This window comes from Teleopsis dalmanni, chromosome 1 (genome assembly GCF_002237135.1).
Source record: "Teleopsis dalmanni isolate 2A chromosome 1, ASM223713v2, whole genome shotgun sequence".
Classification (NCBI taxonomy): Eukaryota; Metazoa; Arthropoda; class Insecta; order Diptera; family Diopsidae; genus Teleopsis; species Teleopsis dalmanni.
The window spans coordinates 106,798,559-106,826,464 of NC_051846.1; the positions used below are offsets into that span (position 1 = coordinate 106,798,559).

General features: G+C 31.4%; 2 protein-coding genes across 2 annotated transcripts in view; both read left to right on the top strand.

The window, feature by feature from the left end:
• LOC119665125 (inhibitory POU protein) overlaps positions 1-22,183 on the top strand; it is a 68,737-nt gene extending 46,554 nt beyond the window's left edge. Inside the window, exon 5 of the mRNA XM_038074435.1 lies at positions 21,905-22,183. The gene's annotated coding sequence lies outside the window, so the exon portion shown is untranslated. The remainder of the gene's footprint in view (positions 1-21,904) is intronic.
• A 3,139-nt stretch (positions 22,184-25,322) lies between these two features.
• Positions 25,323-26,467, top strand: LOC119665171. Its single transcript, XM_038074472.1, has 2 exons — positions 25,323-25,691; positions 25,979-26,467. The coding sequence occupies exons 1-2, from the start codon at positions 25,323-25,325 to the stop codon at positions 26,465-26,467; spliced, it is 858 nt and encodes a 285-aa protein (XP_037930400.1).
• Positions 26,468-27,906: the final 1,439 nt, after the last annotated feature.

The window sequence follows — 27,906 nt, forward strand, 5'->3', positions numbered from 1 at the left end:
CTATTGTGATGCGGACTGCGCTGGCGACGTTGAAAGCAGACGCTCCACCACTGGTTATGTGTTTATGTATCAGAATGCTGCAATATCTTGGGCAACAAAGCGGCAGCACACTGTGGCACTTTCATCAACGGAAGCCGAGTTGATGTCGTTAGTCTGTGAAATCCAAGAATCTATTTGGCTAAATCGACTGCAGAGCGATCTTATAGGTGGCGCATCAAATACTATGATTTTGTTTTGTGACAACAAAAGCGCGATGTTCATAGCTCTTAACAATTGTTTTCGACACGTACAAAACACGTGGACATCAAAGCTAAGTTCATTCAAGAGAAAATTTCTATTAAAGAGGTCAAACTTGAATATATTAATTCTGGTAACATGTTGGCAGATAATTTAACTAAAGCTTTCACTGCTTCTAAAACTCAATATTTCTTGAATGAAGTTGGCTTAAAATAGTTAAGTAAGTTCTTATATAAAATTAAATATTCCGGAAGGGTGTTAAAGGAATATTATGTATTAGATATAATTTATAGAAATGCAGCCATGCATAAATATTGTGTAATGCAACCGTGCAAAAATACTGTACAATGTTCTAGTGACATATCAATAAAGTTTTACTTCCGTTTTTACTACCGAATCTGCAACACGTGTTCTGCTGCTGCTTTAACTATTATTTTTAACAGTTTCTATTTCTGTTTATTTTAATTTTCATTTGATGAAAAAAAAGCATTTTTTGGACACTTTTTATTCCTGACCGGGTTAACTCAGGGACAGAGGAAAACTGTTCCAAATATGTATTTTTATATTATTAAGATATCAAACTAAGTGACAAAAATAAAAAACATTGAATTAATTACTGTTATGTATTTTTAAATAATTTTCAAAGTTAGCCGTGTGGTGTACCACACGGAGGTACGAAATGGGTTAAATAAAATTGAAATTCATATTATTAATATATACATATATATACAAAACCTTTTTCGTGTAATTTAAAATAGAAGTTTGAAGATTTATAATTAAAAAGTATGTAAAAGTTTTTTTTTGCTAGAAAAGGGAGCGACATCAAATTACTCAGAGTCTTTTGGCTGCTCAGCTGACTTCCGCGCTACCAGCCAAAATACACCAATTGATAGATCACCGCCGTCGCATAGTGGTTGCACAAACCACTTATTTAAATGCTACTTAACAGTGGATGGTAGTTCTGAAATGTCAGCCACAAACCAAAAGCAACGCTACAAAACTAATTCCAAAGGCAACGCTCATACTCGGTAAGTGAACTTCTTCCAAACCATCAACAAATTCAAAAATTAACAAAACATCAGTGCAACAAAAGAATGCAGATAATGCAAATAATGCAAATTCAACGAAAACGCGAAAAATAGAAAATATTTCAACAGCAAATTGATTTGCCGTTCTAGCCGAAGATGATAAAAATACCCGACCCGCCCCTACCCAGAAATCGTAACCTATATTTTTGCGTGAAAAAAACTCATACACAAAGTATTGAAAAAGATTCATTTCATGTTGTACCTCTTCGTAAAGGAAAAGTCGATGAAACCAAATTTTCGACCAACGAAGAAAAATATGACAGAACAGTTGTAAATAACCTCGAAAAAAATGGTAAAAACTTTTACACATACCAACTGAAAAGTGCTAAAGTATTAACAGTGGTTATAACAGGAATAGAACTGGATATTAACACAGCAGAAATTAAAGAAGCGCTCGCAGAAAAAGGATTTAAAGCAAAATCTGCGTACAATATTAAAAACCGCTACAAAGTTTCGACGCCCCTATATAGACAGAGCTTGACACAGATGGAAAGAAACTCAAATTGAACGAGGCTAACCTAATTTATTCACTACAATTCCTACTCCACAGAAAAATATCAGTAGAAGAACCACACAAACGTAAATATCCGGTGCAATGCACTAATTGCCAGAAATATAGATATTCGAAGTCCTATTGCACACTCCGTAGTGTTTGTGTAGCATGTGGCGACTTTCACCGCACTAAGGATTGCACATCAAATAAAAAGGACCCAACTACAAAAAAATGAGGAAATTGTGGAGGCAACCACACTTCTAATTATAAAGGATGTGTAGTACATACTACCGAAAAACAGAGAATGTTTCCAGCATTGCGTCCCCGCTCTCAGTCAGTAGTCCCACCACAACTGTTGTGAGTTAAATAATTATTTTATTTAACTCAACAGTTTTTCAGTAAAAACAGGTTAGTAAAAAATGGTTAGTATTTTATTTGTGTACGATCTTAGTTGATCGTACATTTTCCTGAAATTAGGCAAAGTTATTTGCAGTTTAAAAAATATTGGCTAAAACCAAAACATTAGTCCGTCAGTTCAATGATAAAAAAGCTGATTTTTGGTATTTGGTTACTTATTGGTGTCATAATGTAAATGACTTTGAAAAATTAAATACGGAAGAGTTTCAAAATATGTAGAGCATTTTTTATTAAATGAAAACTTTGCGAATTAAGCAAAGTGAATTATGAAATTGTGTAAAAATCTAATTGGAGGAATCGGTGCGTTTTTAAGGCCACATATCGCATCAAGTTTAAGTATATAAAATAAAAATTGAAGTACTCTCGGTTGGTTTTTGCGGTTGGTTCTGCCGATATAAAAATAACTAAGTTAATGATTATTAAATAATAACTAAACACAATTATGTGAAAATAAAAAAAAATTATATAACATTTTTAAATAAATAAACATAATTGGATTCTATTAAAAATTAATGTGTACACATAACTTCAATATTAAGATGTGTAGTATTTGCATTACAGTTCTTCAATTAATGGAATTAAACAAAAATTTATCAACAACAATATAAAGTGTTTTATTTAAATACAATATTTTGGAACACACAACAATTTGGCAAAGGGATTTTTTTTATCTTTTTTGGGAGTACACACAACACAACCTATACAAACGCGATCTCAGCCAAATGCTCCATCCGACTCTAACAATACATGTTCACGAATGTTATATGCAAACGCTGTTAAAGGATGCGCTGGCTTAAGCAACGCCCAAAATGAAAGTTCTACTAAGCCATCTCCAAATATCGAAAACATGATCCAACTATTTATGGAAAATATGACACAATTTATGAATACCAATCAAAATATGATGCAGAGTATGATTCAAAATCAAAATATCCTACTTTCAATCCTATCCAAACCATGAATGCAATCAAAATTTGATTCTGGAATGCTAGCAGCTTAAGCCAACATAAAAACGAACTTGTATTGTTTTTAGAGTCATATCAAATTGACGTCATGATTATCTCAGAAACCCATTTTAACGAAAAAAGCTACTTTAAGATACCTGTTTACATACTCTACGATACAAAACATCCCTGTGGACGAGCAAGAGGCGGATCTGCTGTCCTCATAAAAATTAACATTAAACATTTCCCGACTCACAATCTTGAAGCAGAATATATGCAGACAACAAGCATATGCCCTAAAGAGTACATAAAAGGTCTGACTATAACCTCAATTTATTGCCCACCAAGATATAAAATAACGGAACCCAAATTTGAAAAATATTTTACAAAGCTAGGACCCATATTCAAAGCGGCCAGCGACTTCAATGCCGAACATACATTCTGGGACTCAATGCTTTTATCACCAAAAGGAAAATCTGAAATTCGAAGAAAAGCTGATAAACCAATACACAAATTGACTAAAATTTAAAAAATGTATTAGCTCACATCTTAACATCGATACTTCTCTAAAAACAAATGATGAAATAGACAAGGCTACAGCAAGTCGCTCGAATATCAACCTCAGTCCCTAAACCCAACAAACCCAATAAACTATCACACATCGAACGAAATTACAACATTTATACAGAAGAAACGACAAGTGCTACGCCAATGGCAACAACAAAGATACCCGAATTAAAAGAAAACTTAAGAATCTAACGAAAGCACTCCAGAGATTACTTAAAGAAAAAATCGCATAGAATACAAAAATTTTATTTCACACTTGTCTCCAACGCAAACCACATAGTTTGTGGTCTCATTGGAAAGCCACCAAACTCAAGAAAAAGTCCGTTATACAAAGAGCACCTCTCCGACTCCCAGATTGAAACTGGGCTAAAAGCGATAAAGAAAAGGGTACTGGTTTTGCAGATCAACTTAAATATGTATTTAGCCCAAACTTTACTTTAACGACCCTGTGCCTTCCCTCACACAAAACGACAATATGACAACTTGCTTCAATAAAAAACCACTACAAAACGAAATCAAAAACTTAAATGCTAAAAAAGCCCCAGGCTACGACCTAATAACAGCGAAAATGTTGAAAGAGATCCCACAAATCGATCCCAAACGACTGGAAGCTATCCAAAATCATTATAAAAAAAAGTTTTCCTATAACACCATTTATTTCAATTTCAAATCTCTAATTCCGCATGATTGTTTGGAAATTAGCAATTTTTTTTTAATTGTGAAAATCGCTTGTCCACCTAAAATCCAATACAGTTACGAAAAATTATTATTAACTTCTGTTCTTTTTTTGCAAAGGGTCTTCTTTCCAAAGCACATTTGCATCAACAATTATTCCACAATATTTACTGTTAATGTCAATTTGTGTAATATTTGTTGGGATTATGTGAACTACCTTTCTGAAATTTATTTTTATGCCACATTTATGAAGCCATAGCAGTGTATTGTCTAGTTGTTCTAATAGTTTTTCTATACTTACAGTAATATTGCTATTTGGTGATATAAAATATATAACAAAAGACCCAGTACGCTGATTTCGTGTAGACTAATATTCATTTTTTAATAAGATTAATTTAATCTTACTGTTTTACATAGAAATATTTGGATAACTGCATATTAATTGGTAGTTTTTTGATATCGGTAGTTACTGTTTTGACTTGTGCAATAGGTCTTTGTACCATACGCTATCAAATTCTTATGAAGAGTCTTAATATATCACTGTAGAATTATTTTTGTTAGTTATTTTGGATGATATTTTATTTGTTACTTTCTTAATATTACCATGGATCTTAATCTATTATATATAGCTATTCAAATACCATAGTTTGAACATATCACGTAGTAGACTTATGAATCTGTACGACGTACCTTCAGTTTCATCCTTGTATAGTTTAGGCACAGTTGTTATATTGACAACTTTCCATGCAACTTGAAAATATTTCGTTCTGAATGCTGTATTCAAATCTATTGTTAATGAATTAGTAGCGATTAGTAGTTCTTAACAATTTTACCGGTGATTTGATTTTTGCGGAGCGATTATTTTGTGTTATATATGCATATATAAATAAATTCTTTAAATAAATTCTTTAGGGCCGTAACAGTTTTTTTCAACTTTTCTGCATACGTGACATTTCTATATTCGTTTGACTTCTTCAGATGTAAGCAGGCTACCTATGGGGTTCCACTCGATCGCTATTCTGGTGACAGTCACTGCGCAGAGCATGGCCTATGCAGTCGTACTTTCGCTTTATTATTTCAATCTTGATTTTGTTTGGTTAGTGATCCATGGTCTTTCATTCGATAGCATGTTTGGTCAGAAAACTTTAAGAATTTTCCGTAATGACTAATTAATAAAGACTTGTAGCGCGTTGACGCCACTTAACGCAGCGTTCCATTGCTGGCATTCGTATAAAAGGGAATACTTCGAATTTCTTTTTAATTAGTTTATAGTTAGTATATAATTTGTTAGGACTGCAAGTGCCAGGCTTTTTATTGTTAGATGGTCTTGTTTTACTTTTTTTGTAATACAAAAATTGTTTCGCATACAATTTTTATTGTTATCATTTTGCACAATCCGTCACTTTTAGTTACAATTAAACATTACACTCAGTAATGCATTGCGCAGCTCATGTCACATCTGAATACACTATCACCAAATGCTGTTTGCAAAAAAGGTGAACAAACACATGGTTCAAACGAAATGCAAAAAAAATTTATAAGCAAAACTCTCAAAAATTTCTAAAAAAAATTGTATGGTGTAGAACTTTAAAGGACTACTTTAAAGGAACACATCTATTTATGAATTAAGCAAATCAAAAACATCAAAGACACAGCATACGTATTAGCACAGATAACACAAATTAAATGGAAAAAAAAATTTCTAATTACTGATTTAGTAAACCATTAACATCCACCAGCAGATTTGCAACATAAGATGTAGACGTAACAGTATTTCAATTATATTATGTTATTTTTTAAAATACGCAAATAAAACCTCCTCTATTTTTATTGATGGAGTGATACTTTTTGTAGAAATACTCGCAGAATAAGATTTTAAATCATGAAGAACAGGAAATTCAATTAAAAGCCTGCCTAAAACATGAAAATAGAATTTTACATTTACAAGGCACAAATTAAAAGAAGTAGATCTTAATGATATCAAACTGGCCTCTTATATAGCCGAGTAGTATTTGAATCTCCACATTCTAAGCGAGAATTCCAGAATGCAGCAACTGCCAAGGCTATGGTCAAACAATGCCTTTGATTCCTAAGGTGTACTAAATGGGCGACAAATCATGGCCTGATAAATGTCTGAGACACGCTAATGGTTTATACAAATACTCACTAGAGTTTCGAACATATATAAACAATCAACAAATAGAACCATTCAACTCAGTATATGATTTTTACCATAAACCACATCTCGGCGGTATGACAGAATAGGAACTATATTCCATAGTAAAATCCATTATTATTTCGGAGACGAACAATATACAGCGTCATTAACTAAATTTTTCTAAAATGTTGTAATAATAACAAAACAAAACAAAATATTAAAAAAAATAATAATAGTTTTCAACGTTTGTGTTCTATTTATTTGTTGTAATTGTGTTTTCTCCAAAAATTTAAAAGAAAATAACAAAAAATGCAATTCTGTTGCGGAACACGAAAAATAAAGCAAAAAAACCATACCAACAAAAACAAATAAACGTTACCACTGAATTCTAAACAATATTTCATTAGCCATTTACATCCGGCTTTTAGATTACTGACTATTTCTCTTAGAGATATAACTGTCAATAACTGAAATAATAATGACTAATCGAAAATGGGAATTGTCACCACCTTAGTAATGGTCACTAGCGAAATGTTGATTTCGTTGACCGTGGACTCGGTATAGGTGATAATATCTCTGTGTAATTATCACCTTACCACTGATCTACTAACAATACTAGGAGTAGAAATATGTATTTCGATTGCATAATAAAAAAATTGGAAAAGAAATGTCAATTTCTATTCTTGATGTCTTAGTACGTATGTTTTGAGCGACCAGTCTTTTAACTCATTACCTTGCTGACCATATATGTCTTTTTGTTCTTATAGTTTTTGTTTACAAATTTGTGTCTTGTGTTTATTTTGTTTACAAATTTTATTATTGTTTTGTTGTTATTTATTGTATTAAATTTGGTTGTGATTTTTAATAATTTTTTTATTACTTTTATTATTGTTTTATTATTATTATTGCTCTATGATGTGGCGTAAAATTTTGTACGTAAAACTTTATATTACAATGTTAATACTTGAATGACGATCCCCCAAAAAATCTTCCGGTAATTCCGCTATAGATACCAGCTAAGCAATGAAATCTTTCTATAAACAATTTTTTCCCTACTATTTGTACAATTTTTTCTTAAGTGTAGCCTTACAAAATTCACTAATAGAAACAAAAGGTCTACTGGACCTTTACTGCCCCACGCGTCAATGTTTGATACAGTTGATTTCATAAGGATATGAATTTATGGACTTCCTCTCTTAAGTCAGGTCTTTCTGTTCCTGCAAAAAAAGGGACTATTTTTGTATAAGTTTCTATTATAGCACTAATTGATTTCATTTTTCTTTCAGTCGTAGATTTGACTTCGTTGTACTGTTTACCTATATTACAACAATATATTTCGGTTTAAAAAACAGAAGTCGTTAAAATTTAATTTAAATTAAACAAAAAAAATTCTTTTATACAATTGGTTTGCGTAAATAAACTTTTAATTGATCGTTTTCTTTCTTACAAGAGAACAAAACGCGTGTTGACAGTTTCGAGTTCGCAAAAAGAAGTAACAAAATTAAAAAACCAATAGAGTTTAACGGAAGCTAATACTGCATTTTCACTACTTACTTATTAAGTTACTTAGTAGCATTGAGCTTTTTGTCGTTTACATTACCACAAGTTACTTAAGGAATGGAAAAGAGCTTTTGTGTCAAAAATTTCTAGTTTTGCAGCTTTTCTTTTTTTACATTTTATTTGTAAACAGTTAACATTTAAATTTCGTATTGTTAGAAGAAAATAATTCAGAATGAAAAACGCAAAAAATTTAAATAATTTAATGCATAATGTTTGTTGTGTTGCCCATAATATGAATGTAGCAGTTGTTGCAAATAGAAAAAAATATACAATGATCTATAAAAAAACACAAATTATTTAATTTTCAGTAAGTTTTATTTCAACTAATAATAATACTAATAACTTATAAATTAAAAATTAAATGCACTATGACTACATTAATAATAAATTAAGACATAAAATAAGTTAAAACTAATTAAACAAACTACAAATTAAACAAAAAATTAAAAAATTAAAAATAAAAGAAATATATTCATTAATCCCTAGTCACTACGTCCGTTATGGTCCTTTCGTGCAGATATCCTCTTTCCATCTTCGAAATTGATGAGTCTATCAACTCTCTCCAGCATCTTTTCTTTTTTTCTAGATGTTTCTTCCATTATGCGGCCAATATAAGTAACTGCTCACCGCCCTCATTCTACATATTTCAAAGTAATTTGTTTTTTTCCAAATATTAATAATATTTTATTTTATTGAATTACAAACATTATAAATGCATCAAACAAATTTGTGAGCTCTTATCCATTTTCTGTCCTGAAATCCAACTGAAATGAATATTTTTTTATTAAATATTATATGACATAGTATAATGATATCAAATATACATCAATATACATAAAAGAAAGTTGTGTTAGTTAGACCACTTATAACTCAAGAACGGCTGGATCGATTTTAATTATCTTTGATTTGTTGGAATAGTCTCCGCTCCGAATAGCAGAATACATTATAAAATATTGGAAAAATCTACTAATTTTAGCAAAAATAATAAATTTGTAAATGCTGTTTCAAACTGTTGACAGTTCGACAGTTTGAGTGATATTGATTCCTTTTTAAATTTTTTTTTTAAATATTTCAAATATTTTAAATTTCAAATATAATAAACTCAAATATAATAAATAAATATGAGCTGAAAGTATTGATATGTTTGTTTTGTGCGAGTGCCAGATTCACCATCTTATTGAATCATTGCAACCTGTTGAAGATAAACAACATAAATTCTTGCAAATATACTTCATGGGCAATATGATGGAGCAACTTGAACGGCGTCAAGATATCAACACAGCAATGAAAATAGCAATTCTTCAAGATCTGCAGCAACTACTTCATGAACATCATGTATTGGTCAGGCTGTTCAAGACTGCGTTGGAGTGCATGCCACATGATAACTACAAAGTTGTGATCAGAGCGGATAAACGACCAGCAGAAACACATGAACGCAAATTTAACGCTCCAACAATAGATGAAGTTGCAATCCTGATCGTTGGAGAAAACTTGAACACACGCGATATTGTGCTTACACGTCGCGATACTGGGCAACTGCAACAAGTATGTGAAATACACCGTTCATATGACACGTTGCAATACCCACTGATGTTTTGGCAAGAAGATGATGTATATCACTTCAATATAAAAATGATAAACCCATTGAATGGTGGGTATCGACATCATAGTTTTCAATTTAGAATACAGACGTGAGTCTTACTTCTCAGATACTAATTTTACTGTTTTTAAATCTGGTGAGGAAACTACCAAGAAAATTAGTTCGTGTAATCCAAAATGGAAAGAAATTGTTCAAATGCTGGATGACTATATGAGCTTGCTATTTATTACTTTATTATTTATTATTGATAAAAAGAAATTCATAAAGCACTTACAAAAATTTGTACAATTTTGCTTAAAATCTAAAGTGAAAGTGAAAATTGGTGCATATTATTAAAATTAGCAATTTTCTTGTATGTCAAAAAACAAGTTGCTTACTAAAAGCGATAACTGAGATATTGGCATCCCTGTTGCAATCTATCAAATCTTGCATGTGTGCACATAATGCAAGTATCCCACATTTTATATAAAAATAAATAATATAAAATTGAAAATTGATAATTAATTGAAAGAAATGTTAATATGAGTTTAGAATATTTATGTCTTAATAACTATTAACTTTTCAGTAACTAATAAGTTAAACAAATTTAAAGCGCTTTTCAATCATACTTTCTTCATGTATGTACTCTTAAAAATGTACATGACACAATTGTCAAATTTGAGAAACTTTTTAATGTTTCAATTTTTGTTAACAATTTTTGACAGATGACTGGAATATTCATTAAAATTTCCAATGATGTTTCACAATAGATCGCTTATTGCTTTGGTAGCATTTTTCCTGCAGTCGCTAAAGTGTTCAGCCACTTCACAACTAGGTGCTTGGATAGAGAAAGTAATGTTGTTATCTTGCGTAAAAATTAGCAACTTTAAGCAAGCAACTTGTTTTTTGCCACATTTAAAAATTGCCACAAACAGCTATAATTATTCATAATATATAATATAATATATTCATATTCATTTACAATAATTACCTTCTGTAACTTGAAACACTTTTCATAAATTTGTAGAGGTTTTTAGTATTGCTACCATTTAACAGCATTAACTTCATCTTGGTACAGCGAAGCTTTATCAAAGAAAAAAATAAACACACCTTTATTCTCCATAAATCAAGCATATACAATAATACGACATATGTTTTTTATTTTATGAAGATAACATAAAGAACAAATACGTTTTTACACTCCATTAAATTCTCTGGCTCCCTTATTGTGTTTTTAATATGCATACTCCTGAATACTGATTATCGAAAGTCCCAGTTCTTCAATTTTTTTTCCTAATTTATGCCTTTGTCAATCGTAAGTTTAACTAGGAGTCGGGAAAGCCTTGTGGAGGAAAGATTAAAAAGTTTTCTTACATAGACGAAACGCGTTTTTCCTGTGTCTACGAACTGAGTTGGAAAACCTTTTTCTAAGCGGAGAATATAGTTTATGGTGTTTATAGGTAAAAATATAATATTTTTTATAAAAAAATCTGAAAACTTTTGTACTTGTTCATAATGTTTGTAACTCCAAATTTGGGAATTGTAGAGTATGATTCAACGTGCTACAGTCAAAAAATTTTTAAATTATTTGCGAAAGTTATTTAATGATTAGACAAGTATTTCAAAATTTTTGACCTCGTCCAGACCGCGGCCAAGGAAACGCACATGCCATTGGAGAGAATGAGGAGAACTTATGGGACAGAAGTGTCCTATAGAATAGTGATACACTTCCTATAGAAGTATCCTATATAGACACTCTTCTACATAATGAATGTAAGGGGAATGAAGTCTGCATCCTAACCGATGGTTTCTTGATGGATGGCAGAGCTGGTGCTGGGGTTAACTCGAAAGAGCTAAATCTGACGTACACTCTACATCTAGGAATATATATTTCCGTCTGTTAGGCGGAATCTATGGCCGTCTCACATGCTCTGGATCATCTATTGGATTGTCTGGTGTATCAAAAAAGGATTCTAATAGCGCTGGACAATCAAGCAGTTATTATAAGCAAAGAAAAGACACACATAGCTAACAGCTTAGTTCTAGAATGTGTATCCAAGCTTATGGAATGTGCTCATAGAAATGAGGTCATGTAGGTTAAGGGACACACCAGTATTGAGCAAAACTAGAAGGCAGATGAACTTGCAAAGCAAGGATCAAGCCATAACTTCTGCGGCCCAGAATCAGAATACCATTGGGTCACAACATGTTGGCAGCCTATGTCTATAAATGGATAACCTCACTTCATCTCAATAAATGCAGAAAGTTGAGCACTTGTAGACAGACCAAACTCATGATGCCAAAACTGTGGGTCAGGGAAGCGATAAAATTGCTTAGCTATCCGCAGAGCACCCTTAGCTGGCTGACCTCACTAATTACTGGACATGGCAACTTCAAGTATCAAAATGATAACTCTTGCTCAGGAAGACACTTGTAGACCATCTCTAGAAAAACAGGAGACAGCGGTGCATATATTGTGCCAATGTCCAGCACTGGCAAGTAGGAGGAAGACTGTCATAGGACACCATTGGGTTGGTGATGACTTGGCAGGCAACCTTAAGCTAAATTAGCTGCTTGCATTAACAAGAGATGTAGTTATGCGAACGGAAGCCACTCCAGCCTTAACTCAATAACGGCATCCGAGAATAGAAGCACGAAAAAGGAACCAAGTAGTTTGGTGGTCTACTTTGGCTAATCCTTCGCTTCAGTGGGGCCACTTGTTGGACGGTGCGCTGTCCCAACGTCCCACCATAAGTAAGTAAGGGTATTTATATTTTTTGACTTTTTCTTCCTGGTTTTCCCTGAACTTCCACGACAACATATTGTTCAATATAGGACCTTTTCTGAAATATTGACATCAGTTCTAAAAATGTTCAATGCTCATTTTTGGCATATGCTTTTTTGTTATGTCGTATGCAATAAAATAGAAAAATTGTAAACATTAAAAATTAATTAATTTAAAAAAAGAAAAACAAAATTAATATTAGAAGGGCAATGGTTTTTATCTTATATATTTAAATTAATTTATTGAGTTATGGATTTAAATTAATTAGTAAATGAAATACTCACACGATTTCAACAGATGACTGGAATTTTGAACATTCATAATGGAATGATTTTTGAATGCGGTTGCATTAAAACTGGAGACGTAAAAATCTTTAGGAGTAAAACCTAACTCTAAAGATTTTAAAAGCATTAGTATTGCTTCACATGTTTTCTTTCGTAAATTGCGAGTATTTTTTTTGCTACACTGAGAGAAAAAATTACGGCTAATGTTAAATTTATCTAGATTCGCAATAATACCTAATTGTAAACAACAGCAAAACAGATCATCTATCATACTTTGCGATACTTCAGGTGAACAAGCATGCATAACCACATCATCAGCATACAAAAACATTTTTATATGAGTTGAATTGACAGATATTTTACCCGTTAAAGCGTCATGCAGATCATTTAAGAATAACGAGAAACGAATCAGGCTGATTAGGCATCCTTATGTTACACTTTGAGTGATTTTAAAGGACACTTTTAAAATGACCGTCCTTACGCCAGTTAAGTGTCCGTTTAAACGATTCAAATAAAAAAAGAAAATTATTAGAAGCTTCTGCTTCAATGGTAAACTTTATTCTAAACTTTAGTTTTACAATATTATTATTTTATACATTAAAATATACTTATGTAGAATATATTTATATGATCAAGAAATGAAATTAATTTTAATTCTCATAAATAAAAGAGTTACAATAAACTGCTTTGACAAAGTAAAATAAAATATATAAAATATACGATAACCAATAAATACGTATGTACATAATATGATTGTCGCTGCTTATGCTGTCACTGGGGCAGTAATTTGTTATGCAACTGAGGCATCAAATAACTCGCGACTGCTAGTGTTAGAGTACAATTTCATTAGTGTGGTCAAAAACTTGGCCGACAATTATTATATCAAATGTACATGAAAAAAATACGAAAAAGGCATATATTTTCTTATCATTACTTAAATTTAAGTGCATTATAAAGGTCAAATTGAAAATAATATCTACAGTTGTGTGTTTTCGTAAAATGCATTAGAAATGCAGTCGTTATGCAGTGTTTTATTAGATTTGGTGTGTGAAAGCATTACCTGGCAGTCACGAAGTTCAAAAGGAAAGCAAAAGAAGGAATCTACAAAATGTGGAAGACACCATGAGTTAGCTAGAAGGTCCAAACTGCTTGTAAATAGATGTAAGTAGTGAGTACGAAAGTCTTTACATTGTAGAAAAGTAGGTAATTTGAGGGGGCTGATCTGCAAATTTTTTGCAAACTTCTACCAGTCAGTAGAGTTTTTCACAGTTCAATATAGCTTCAACATTTTTTAATTGCCATTGAAGTTTGTTATTGCGACAAAGTCTTGCACATCGAGATCTGAGAGCTAATGAAGATTGATTTTCAAGAAAATGACACATTTTTTCCTTAATTTTCCTTTTCCTTAATTTTTTCCTTAATTCTTAACACTGGTTGTCAAACTATTCATTTTTGGGTTCAAAACATTTAATTGAGATTTGACTACCCCACGCATCGCGAACGTTTGCCAGAAGAACATCTAATTTAGCATCAATATGCATAATAATACTTACATAATACGAACAAATTGTCATTTCAGGACGGTCCGTGTATCTTTCCAACGCCATTTTTATCGGAACTTGTACGTTATTTGAACTTATTTCCACACTTGATGAGACACGAAACTCAATCACTAGCTGCAAATTAATTCATTCGAATCCGGTTATATTTTTTTAAAAAATATATTTATATATTAGCGGGTAGAATTCGTTTCTAACCGCGTTAAAACTGTACAAAGAATGAAAACTCAAAACTAAAAACTAAACTCTAAAAGCTAAAAACTAAAAACTCTAAATGTTCTCCATTCTAAGAATTCTGATCTAAGTGAGTAATGCTCCTGCTTTTATATTCAAATAATCTGAACGTACAAATAAAGCTTTTTACTCAAAGCTTGCTCCGATCATAATTTTAAATCTATTTTATTCTTTATTATTTTCTCTTAATTATATTCTTGATTTATACTTAACCCTATAAAGTGAGAGCATGCGATAACACGCATGTGATCGAAGTTCAATTTTCATAGAACATGAAAAGAACTTATATATCTAAGTAACTGGAATGAACAGATACATAGATCAATAACAGTTCATCCATTTGATCCTACATATCTGAATTCATCATCTTCATCACCTCGACAGCTGCCGTCAATTATAACACTACCGATTTCCTTCAAAAAGCCTAGAAGTTTTCTCCCTTTGTGTCGAGTTTTTCATCTTTTGATACTTTTCTCTAGCAATAATTGGGAAATCAGTTATTAAATCACCATCAACTATTTAATTATCTCTATGTGGTGGACATGGAATATACCTTCTCTGAACAATTTTAATACACCCACCACTAGCTCTGCCATCGTTATGAATTTTAGACGCATCTATCCAGCACAGTACCTAATCTTGAAAGTATATGTGTTTCAAATAGAAAAAATTTGCCATATAAATTAACAAACACGAAAAATGCTTACAATTAAGTTTAGTTTTCAAATTAGCTACGTTATATGAAAGCACCTGACACACTGACAACTGCTAATTATAGTGCACCGTTAAAGTCACATTTCCTGCAGGGCAGTTCATAGTATTTTTTGCTGGATCAACATCCGTCAGCTGAGAATTACTTAAATATTGTTTGACATCGTATTGAAATCTTGTTTTAGTTAGCAAATTATTGACCAGTTCCGCATCACCCGTCATAGTAATAATAATTTTAATACCAGCAATCAGTTTTATAAGCTCATTAGCTTAACTTTAAGAATTCAATTGGTGTATATATATGGGTCATCCTTTTACAACTCGGACACCTTTTTGACCTCATGATCTCCGATTTGGCTGAAATTTTTTTAATGAACTCCTTTCATAAAATAAGAAGGCCCGTATCTCGGGAAAAAATTTTGTGATTTTTTTCCTAGGAGATATGGACCCATGGGGTTTTTGGAATTGGCATAGTAGACACATTTTCAAATAGGTATATCTCAAGTTCTATAAAAGGTAGAAACTTGAAATTTCAAAGATAATTGATTGAACTTTTATGAAATTGTTTAAACAATTAAAATTGTTAATATTTAAGTACTAATATTAACCCTTAAATTTAAAAAAAAAATTTTCTCAGAACTAGTCTGTAAATTTTCATTTTTTATATTTTATTTAGATTCAGTTTGAAATTTTACTACGAAATAAAAATTTTCAGGAACCCGTTATTTTTTGAAATTTTATAATATTTTTTCTTCTCCCGCAAAACACATCAAGCACATGCGTACTACATTTCCATTGAATGAATTTTCAAAGAATATACTATATATATTCATGTATAATATTTTTGATTTCGATTAGTAATAAAATTCTATAACATCCAAAAATTTCAGGACGATATTGTAAAAATTTATAATTCTATTGGTTACATGTTTTCCTAGCGATGGCTTTTTTGATTTGGGTCTTCTAAGATTCAATTCTCTGAAATAAGTTTTTTAGCACCAGTAGTCATATGTTTTGTAGCTTTTGAGAAGTAACTCGCGATCCTTTCGGATAGACCAATTATGTATCACACCCAATATTTATATTTTCATAGTTCTATCTGCTGTGCCATTAAACTTTTCCTACAGATTTTTTAAAATTGATGCGAGTCATCTTCTTCATCGCTATTCTTAGAGTTATAGGGAGGAATATTAAAAATTCTAAATTTGTGATTTATATATTCAATAAAAATATTTCTGATAATACTAACGTCTTAACAAGTTTCATTTTTATATAGGATTTAATGATAAACTCAATTCAGAAAGAAAAAGTAAAAATTTTTGTATCGTTTTCCTTCGAAAATTGATTTTATGGTACTTTGGTGCGTATGAGTAACGTGAAGGACACCTGATTAATTAATTTTTTTTAATTACTTCTAAAAGGAATATCACAGTGGAAATATTTATTTTTGAAGTAGAATTTATATATTAATTTGAATCAAAAATAAAGAAAAAATTTGTGTGACATATTCCTTTTTTTTTGGTGTGATATGATGGATAAATAAATTTTTAAAAGTACTTCTAATTACAATATCGTCCTGAAATTTTTAAATTTTATGTAGAATTTTATTACTAATAGATATCAAAAATATTATATAAGAATATATGTAGTATATTCTTTGAAAATTCATTCAATGGAAATGAAGTACGCATGTGCTTGATGTGTTTTGCGGGAGAAAAAAAAATATTAAAAAATTTCAAAAAAAGATGGTTTCTTGAAAATTTTTATTTCGCAGTAAAATATAAAACTGAATCTAAATAAAATATAAAAAATGAAAATTTACAGACTAGTTCTGAAAAATTTTTTTTTTTAAATTTAAGGGTTAATATTAGTACTTAAATATTAACAATTTTAATTGTTTAAACAATTTCATAAATGTTCAATCAATTATCTTTGAAATTTCAAGTTTCTACCTTTTATAGAACTTGAGATATACCTATTTGAAAATGTGTCTACTATGCCAATTCTCAAAACCCCATGGGTCCATATCTCCTAGGAAAAATATCACAAAATTTTTTCCCGAGATACTGGCCTTCTTATTTTATGAAAGGAGCTCATAAAAAAATTTCAGCCAAATCGGAGTTAATGAGGTCAAAAAGGTGTCCGAGTTGTGAAAGAATGACCCATATACGCATTTTAATTTCGTCAAAGAGAACAAGATCAATCTACCCTGTGATTCACCAAGTCTGAAAACTCCCTTACCAGGCAGTTTCTTTACAGTGCATACAGAAACAATTACTTCCAGGACATTGTAAATATGAACTAACTGTATGAAACATTAAATTATTTAAACAGAGGGCTATTTAATTTCCTTAACAAAAAAGTGACAGTTTCTTTATTAAATTTTAAGTGTACTTTAACGAAAATATTCTTAAAAAAAAGGGTTTCTTAAGACTCATGAACATTGTGCGAAAAAATATCATACAATTTTTTTAAATACCATTGAATATAACATTTCGTTAGGCTTTGTATAATCTAACAAAATCATAAACATTAATAAAAAATGCAAAAATCAAAATCAAAATTATAGAATAAAATAATTAAAATTAATTTCAAGCAGATTTTTACCTGTGTACAACCAATAATTTTGAAAAAAATGTAAATCTTTAATACCATTATTGGCAAGAAAAGTAAATACTTTGTTTACTACGTACGTTTTTCACGTTTTACCCTATATTTACTTCGGAATATATAATCGAATGTATTATGTTCCAAAAACAACAACGTATATAACATAAGTGCAACTCAACGTAATGGTGGAATTGAAAAACTTATGTTATACTTTTAAACAATATTATACGTTAGAATTAAGTAAATCAAATAATAAACAGTCAGTCATGAATTACACCTAGACTCGAGTGTTTCACTTGGACAAAACGTTAGGCGACGACAGAAAATACAAAGTAGCATGCTAAGCGACAAGTTTGAAAAGCCGCTAGAGCAGTAACAGCAATTTGCAAAAAGCATGTTAGAGCAACGTTAGAAATTTATGAAAGAAATTCTGGATGAAACAGATGCTAGTAATCCAAGCCGTAGTGCGAATAATATCACTATTTGTCCACCTTACCACAGTTTTACAAAAAACCAGCATACGCAATGCATATTTTTTAACGTGAACTGGCGCAGACACATTCGAATTGTTGAAAAATTTGTTCGCTAGTAATAGTCTAAGTGCGTTCACTTACATTCAACTAACCGAGAACTAATGGGGTGCTTTCAGTCTAAGCGTCATATAGTTGTCACACGGTATGAATTTCTCAATCGCGAAATGATGCATGCATAGACACACAGAGAATGGGCCGCCGAACTGTGTGGAATTGCTCGCGAATGTAAATTTGTGTGGGTAGCTACCGGGTGTACAGCAAATTATGTAGATGAAATGATTTGCGATCAGATCATACTACATACGCCATTCGACACAGTACGCGCACCAGCATTTCAAATGTTGCAAGCAGCTCTTGAAGAGGTACTCTTAATTACAGAAACGTATGTAACCAAAAACGGTAACCAAACATTAAATGCCAATACAACAAACATACATGCAGTTGATACAAATACACAAAAACGGCGCAAGCACAAAACAAATATGAAAACTACTACTCTTAAATAATAATATTAAAACTCTTTCTTTTTCTATTTGAAACACATGTACTGGTGAAAACCAAAATAACTTTACTAATTACTTTTATGATTATGTATTGTGCTGGGTGGAAGCGTCTACAATTCATAATGCTGGCAGAACGAGTGGTGTCTTTATGGTAATAAAAAATGTTTGGAGAAGATATATTGCTTAAAATTTCCAAACTTTGGTGATAATGTTGTGCTATAATCTTGTGCTAACGAAGTTTACTGTTTCTTCATTCCACGGTATTTAAATTGTACAAAATGTGAGGAAGATTATTGTTAAGAAGACCAATTTTTAAACGATTTTAATAAATCCGTTTACTGTATTGTTGGCTACTTAAATGCTCATGTAGTAGACAATCAACTAGTTTATAGTAATTTATTATTTGATTCCCCATTTACTGCGGTAAGAAAAGTATCAAAAGATGTGAAGCTTGACACCAACGGAAAAAAACTTCTAGGCTTTCTTTTTTTTTTTTTGGTATTGAACCTGGAGGAAAAATCTTCTCAAGATACAAATGGCCCGTACCATTTGCATGCCCGATCCATGTACGACTCAATTGAGTCACACATGCCTATGGACTAAAAAGTCTCCACATGCTCAGTTCAAAATCCCGGAAATCCTTGCAGTACGACCAGTTAAGGTATTCCAGAGCAGGTTAGTAGAGCACTTAGTGTGCTTTCACTCCGATTGTGTACTAAGTATTTCGTCCGCTATAACAATGTTTATTGTTCCAGAGTTTACTTGTATAGGTTCCACTCATCAATGCTTGCCAACATCTACATTACCATAGTAGAAGCTTCACCAATTAGTGTCTCTTGATTTTGTGTAGTATCTACGAACCTTATAGAGTCTATAATTATATGGTCGGGACACTCAATTTTATCCGACCAAAACTGGCAGTACGGGTTACTTGCCAGCCCGAACTGGTATAAGTATTCACGGAAGCAGCATTGCCCCGTGATGAAATGCGTTAATTGGAATTCCAAGTCTTTAGATCCTCGTAAAAGCAAGCGAATCCGCCGAGATGTTAATCGTTATAGTCCTTAATTATACATACAGTTAATGTAAGGAGAAGATGTGTCACATACATGGTGGAGTTGAAAAACGTATGTTATACTTTTCCACCACATTGTATGTTAGAATTAAGTAAATCAAATAATAAAAAGTCAGTCATAAATTACACCTAGACTTGCGTATGTCATTCGAACAAAACAAGATCAAGTCATTTCTTACAAGACAACTAGCTAAGAATTTAATATAATGTACAGAGAAATTGAGTATATCATAACACCAACTTCCTCCAAATCATTAGCATGATTTTCTTTGTATTACCGAAGACTATATATACTCAATGGTATTACGTTCCTAGATTAGATTCTATACCCAAAAAATAGTAATAAGATGTTGCAATGAATAATGCCTCTACCAAAGAATAGTATTGAAATTTAACAGCTAAAATAAAAATATTAGGCGTATTCAGGCAGCTGATTAGTTGCTTAGTTGATTAAAAAACTTCATATAAAAAAAATTAGCATTTTGATGTTAATCTGTTGCTTGAACAACCCAAAATGCATAATCTGATTAGTTTGTTGTGTACAAATGCCTTGGCAGCACTCGTATTAACAGCAAAAGCGAAACGTATGTTAACAGTGAAATACTCAAATATTCGTAAATTTTAATATCATTTAAATTTATCATATAATTTATCATATAACTAAAATTGCAAACGTGTCATATATCAAGAAGTAGAATATTCAATTTTATACTTTTTAATTATATTTTATCCCTTTAGTTCTACTGAATTTTATTTATTAATTTATGTTATTATTTTTGTATTTTATTTTTAAGACAAACTACGCTTATAGTGCCGACACTTGGTGCTGGCAGCACTATTAATCAAATTTTCACTAATCTGAGAATCTCCGAAATAGTTGATTCTCTGCTTAGTTTCATTTTTGTATGCAAATTTTTGTTGTAATCAACTACTAAGCAACTAATCAGTTGCCTGAATACCCCTACTAATCTGAGAATCTTTGAAATAGTAGATTCTCTGCTTAGTTTCTGTTTTGTATGCGAATTTTTGTTGTAATAATCTACTAAGCAACTAATCTGATGCCTAAATACCCCTTTTCTTTCTTGTACTACGTAATTGAAATAGAATTACAAAGCGAGTGACCTTAAAAGAGCGCAAAAAATTACGCTTTTACACAGAGATTAATACATCTGATATTAACTTTCCTTTCAAATTTTAGCACCATACATCGATTATGTGAAACCTACGCAGTATAAACTGTATCTACTCTTGTCTTTGTTCCCATTTTTTATTATATTAGAAATACAGTCTGCCATGCTTATTCTTTTTGTGATTTCTTTCAGTTTAGATTTGTTTTCGATCCAAGAAAATTCTCCGGGAAAAGCGTTTTAACAGCCAAAAACAGATAAAAAAATCTACGACGATTTTAAAAACTATACAATAATCTGATTATAACAGATGTTTCGAGGATTGCATCAATATAGAGAGGACCAATTTTGGCACTAGGGCTTAAAATCTTTGGTACTAGGTCTTCTTGATTAAACAGCATGTTTTTATTGCTAATAGTTAAAAACTAAAATACGCTAAAAAAGTAGTTTTCTACTTGTCGTGTTCGATAAAACACACAAAAAAATTAGTGAGCTGTCAAATTTTTAAATATCCATGTGGCTTAAATGTGAACCTGGGTGTATAAAAATTCATTTAAATAGTCTGTTGGGAAAAAATGAAATCCTCTTTCGATCCAAGTCATGAACATTTTTAAAATTAATGTACTTTCATACTTTACATAATTACAAGCTCATTAGTTTTAGTATTTACGTAACGCACTGTACTTTGATTTTAAAAATAATCGTGTATAATTATTGCCAATAATTAAGTAATTATTAATTATATATCTTTTTATCTTTTTTCAGAACAATTTTCTAACTTGTACAGAGGCATTAATTATATAGCATTTTTATACAGCAAATTGGACAAATCTTAGAAGAAAATTAAAACGAGTAAGAGTTGAAGAGATTTGCAGTGATTTTGATGCTTCCTGTTATCCTGTTTTGATGCACACAAACAAAGCTCAAAAAACAGGAGTCATTATAAATTTACCTATTGAAAGGATGCAACGAATTTACTGTGTTGCCAAAGTATTTATATTATTTTAGTTTTTTAATAGTCATATTGTATTAAATATAATAATTGAATTGTACATAATGAACGGATCTGTAGAAATAAAATAAAATTAGTTTTGTATAATACTATAGCAAATTCAAAATATGTATTTAAATTTTATTTATAACATACAAACTTACAGATACTTTTACCAATTCTATTTAAATACATTATTTAATATTATTTTCATGTGCGGTATTTCTTATGCACAGATTAAAAATAATGTATAATAATTCAGGTATAATACTAATAATTCAAAATATGGTATGTACCTATATTTTTTTTGATTTAGTTCAGAAAATGTACGAACATTAAAATTTTTATTCTGCCATAATTTGTCGTTTCATGGTCGAGGATTACAGCGCATTAAAAGAAAATGTGTGGATTTTTTTATTATTGATTTTTATTTTTATAAGGCAAAACTAACAGTTATTTGTGCGTTTTAAATTAAAAAGCAAAGTGTAAGAGTTATTTGACCGTGAAAAAAATAAGAGGCACATGATAGTAATTACATTTGATATATATAACATAAAGCAAATTTATTTAATTTTTTCGGAGTTTTATTTTAAAATGTGAATTATAACAGTTACGTGATTTTTATTTTTTAAAAATAACTGTTACAGTCCTTGGTACTTTGTGATATTAGCAAAATCTGACTAATAACGATGATTGAGTTTTTTATATTCAGACATTCATTAATAAAAACTTTTAGCAAAAATTACATGTCTACAAACAAAATTAGTACAAATATACCTTTTGCTGTTATCACCTTAAAAAATATACAATTTATATAATAGTATAAGTTCCTCTTACAGACAGATTGTAAACCTGTTTCAGACAACACATTGCTAGCTGGTAATAAGACATCTACCTGCTTTAAGTTTATATAGGTATAGCTTACATAAATTTAAGACACCATGTTTAATTTCCAATTATTCAAACTTTGCAGGTTCCACCAAAAAGAAACAGATTTGTATGAGAGTAAAATGTACTTACAGGAAGCTTGGGAGTACAGCGTTGACGTAGTGGAAATTGAAGAAGGTACAACTTTCAACCAATTCTATCACTCAATTCCAGTTGAAAAATCATAGCATTGTGAAAGACAATTGGAGAGAATGCAATTCTTATGCGAACTCTTCGCTGAAACAAAGTTTCTTATTCGTTACTAGGAAAATTTAACTGAGTTTTCGTTTTAAACTTTAAAAGGAACCATGCAGAATCTATTAATAATATTAAAAAAAATTTTTATAACAGTTGGAGTTCAAAAATCAAAACAAATAGAATCATTGAAATTATTTTTGTGTGCATCATTTTAATACACTAAAAGACGTTTCTGCTGCATCTCTATAAAGATTGTGTATATTTTTTAATTTAAACACAATAACTTTATAAAAAAATTAAAAATGAGAGGAAACAAGAGAAATTATATAATAAAAAGGCAACGGAGTAAAAATAATTATTTAGAAGAACTAATAGAACTAGTTGAATATTATAAAAACATTTCCACAGGGTTTGAAATTGCCTAACAATTTACATTGCTTAACTAATTGCTATGACTATGACAACGAAATGAAAAAAGCAAAATGCACAAGCAGCAGCAAAAACTCAAAAAAGTTTATAAACTATGCTTACGACTGTGCAAGATCACATAGTCGAAGCCCACAGCAATAGTCGATTTTACATATTTGACTATTAACACTGTTGCAGTCAAAGCAACTGTGTGGAAGCAATATTTTAAGCAATAGTGGAAACCAAATTTTTAGCAATAGTCTTTTTCTTTTGTTGCTTTAAACGAATGTGTATACATTTCTTCTTTTTGTTTTTGTTGAATGTATTGCACATTTGCTTATGCGTAGGGACTGAATTTTTTAAACAAATTTGGGAAGATCGTAATATTTGTGCATTGAATAAAGATATGCAAATTGTAATTATTGAAAAATGTAATGTTTATTTTAATTACATTGGTAACCCCTCTTTTATAGTTCAACTACTGTAACTATTTCTCTTTGTATTTATTTTTAGTTAAATAAACTTTTTTAAACTCAACAGGTTATGGGCCCAGAGCTTGCACTCGCGCTGTGTTTTTTTTATGAAGTCTTTTTACTGCAATTTTTTTTTTAAAACAGTATATACTCCCGTTTAGTTTTTTTTCTTCACGTGCTTTTTTACTAAAGTGTTACGTTTTTTGGTTTGAATTTTTGAAAGTTTTTTTTTACGAAATTAAAATTGAAAAACTAATGAACAGTTCGCAATGGCTTAAGGCCCATTAGACAGCAACGTTCGTTGTCAACGCGCGCTTGCCATTACACAAACAATTTTTTAACAATTTTTAAAACACGCCCCAGATAAAACAACAAATATACTAAAAAATCGCTCTCACGTGAGAATTTTTTCTCCTACTTTTCTCCTACTTTGTGAAATGCGAAATTTGTTTGTGTAATAGTAACATTTGAAATTTTAAAAAATGCGTTGACGAAAATCAAAAAATTTTGATATTTCTTCAACCACGCTCGTGTTTTTGCATATACAGTCGGATTTGGTCGGCATGCAAAATTTAATTTATTTTGAGGAGTAGAAGCGTAAACATCGTTTAAATGCACGCATGATGTCGTTAGCAAGCGATCCTTTGCAAATATGAATGAATTGTATCTTTTATTTTAAATATTTGTATTTTCTACCTAGGTAAAATTTTTTAATTTCCAAAACATGTTATTAAGAAGAATTAAAATATTAATAACCTTGAGCTAAAAAAATATAACCAAACATTAAATTACAATGAGAATTTTGTTTTAAATATTAATTGCATTGTGCACCTACGGAAAATTTGTTATTAAAATATACCAAAAAGAAAAAAAATTAAATTATATAAAATATAATATATATAAAAATAAATATATAAATTGAAATCATAAAAATAAATATAAATATATAAATTAAAATAATAAATTAAATGTGAAACATCATTTTTCGTAAGGAAATTACGCATAGCAGCCGCTGTTGACACTTCAGCGATTGCTTTAATACTGATGAGTGAACAAATTTTGCATTGTTTGCTGGAGGCGTGTTTAAAAAATTGTTGGTAAATTTAATGTGTAATGGCAAGAGAAGACTTCGTGTGTTTGTCAACGCGCGTTGATGTCTAAGGGCCACTTTACGTGGAAATTCCAAATGGTTCAAATTCTGGAGGCTGGTGATATGTATGCAGTGGTGACTGGGGCTGAACTACCGCAAGAAGAAAAAAAATTAGTATGGCAGAAAATTGATACAAGGGCTCGTCGTACTATATCCACGTCACTGGGTAAACAACCTTTGTTGCAAATACTTCATTGTGTGACTGCAAAAGAAATGTGGGATACACTAAAAAGTGTGTATGAACAAACGTCAAGATCTAACGTCTTATTTTTGCAGCAGAAGTATTATAGTTATATTAAAGTTTCGGAGGACGACATTGCAACCTTTTTATCCAAACTAATGGAAATTGTACAGCATCTTCGTGATCAAGGCGAATGTATATCTGATTCAATGATAATTACGAAGGTATTAATGTCTTTACCAGCAGAATACAATCACTTTTATAGCGCATGGGAGTCGGTACGAGCTGAGACCAGAATCTTAACACCTTGAGAGCACGGCTTATGGCAGAAGAAATAAGAATGAGTGCTCAGGAAAATCAAAAATCAGAAGCTCTCTTAGCAAAACGGCAATACAGACCAGCAACTAAAGGGTAACAAAATAAAGCTGTGAAAACAACGACCAGGAGTCAAGGGTGCTTTAAGTGTGGTGACAAAGGCCATTTCAAACTTAATTGTCCACAAATTAAAAAGGTTGAACCAAATGCAAATCATTGCAGAAGCTATGAAGCTTTAATGTGTAGCACAAATGCAAGCTGCAGTGGAAATAATTGGGTTCTTGACTCAGGAGCAACGGATCATATGTGTCATATAAAGGAGTGGTTTGAAAGTTTGAGAAACCACAATGATATAGTCAGGGTTGGCGATGGACGTGCTATTAAAGCGGCAGGTAAAGGAAATATTGTCGTTTTGGTTAGTGAAGGTCATAAATGGGTGCAGAAAGTACTGAAAGATGTACTTTATGTTCCAGGCATCCAATATAATTTATTTTCATCAACAAAGGCACTAGATCGTGGTTATAAATTCCATTCTGACAGTAGTACTTGTAAATTTATCAGAGGAGACGGAAGTACTGTTGCAGTGGGAGTTCGAAGAGGAAAGTTATTTAATATGCTGATTAAGGTTCCAGAAGGCATCATGTTAAATGTAGCAGTCGCCGACAACTTACCTTTGCAAATATGACATGAAGGAATGGGTCACCAAAATGCAACACATGTGAAGAAAATTCTGAATAAAAACAATATTGTCTTTGTGGAAAAGGAATTTACATGCGAGGGATGCATTTTAGGTAAGCAGCACAGAAGCAGTTTTAAATCACGTCAAGTGAGGTCAACAAGCTGCGGCGAACTGTGTTTCGCAGATGTGTGTGGTCCATTGCAAGTAAAATCTATCGGTGGTGCCAGGTATTTCTTATTAATTAAAGATGACTATTCTCATTTTCGTTCTGTTTATTTCTTGAAAGAGAAATCTGAAGTTCCAAATGCCATTAAAAGTTTCTTGATGCAAGCGGAGAAAGTTGATCAACAAAAAATAAAGCGCATGCGTACGGATAATAGTTTGGAATTTGTTAATGATGAATTACTCTAAATTTTTGCACAATTTGGTGTAAGGCATGAAAGGACGGTGCCGTATACTCCGCAGCAGAATGGCTGTGCTGAACGTGAGATGCGAACGGTAATGGAGCTAGGGCGTACAATGATTTATGCTAATGACATGGATTTGAAATTTTGGGCTGAGGCAGTGAATACCGCAGTTTACGTATTAAATCGTACAGGTACTAGTACGGTGAACGAGAAAACACCATATGAGGTGTGGTATGGACAACAGGCGAATATAAGTCATCTCCGCAGTTTTGGTGAAGAAGTTTATGTGCACATACCTAAAGAAAAACGACGCAAACTGGATGCAAAAGCCTGGAAAGGTATTTTTGTTGGTTAAGCAGACAACAGCAAAGCTTTAAGGGTGTGGAACACTAACTCGCAAAAAATAGAAATTTCGCGCGATATTCAATTTTTACCTGACACAGCAACTCTCAAAGTTCAGTCATCTCTAGAATATAATTCGCAAAATCACAGCGCAGAACGTGAATCAAAATTTGATAAAAAACTTTATATATACATATGAAGAAGTGGAAAAAGGTAATGATAATGAGATATCGAAGGACAATGTATTTTATGATGCTCTCAACAATGATGACAAGAACAACCACAATAAGACCTGCATTGCCAATCGTCTTCGAAGTAAAACTGGTTCGGAACATATTGCAGCCCTAATGATAAGCGAGGAGCCTAAATCTTTTGAAGAAGCGATGCAGGTAAATGATCGCGCAAAATGGCAAGCAGCAATGAATGACGAGTACGAGTCATTAATTGAGAATGAAACTTGGAATCTTGTTGAAACACCATTAGATCAAAAAATAATAAAAAATCGGTGGATTTACAAACTAAAGCGAGATGCTCAAGGAAATATTGATCGCTATAAAGCGCGGTTGGTTGTGAAGGGTTTCACCCAAGAATATGGAGTTGATTACGAAGAAACATTTAGTCCAGTTGCAAGGTTTACTTCTATACGTTGTATTTTGGCTACGACAGCAATACGTAAGATGGCTCTTATGCAATTGC

What these genes read in the sequence shown, in the direction of transcription:
- LOC119665171 (XM_038074472.1), top strand. Translation starts at nt 25,323, where the DNA reads ATGGTTCAAATTCTGGAGGCTGGTGATATGTATGCAGTGGTGACTGGG. An exon ending in ATTCAATGATAATTACGAAG is followed by an intron (nt 25,692 to 25,978) that starts GTATTAATGTCT and finishes CAAATTAAAAAG; the next exon opens with GTTGAACCAAATGCAAATCA.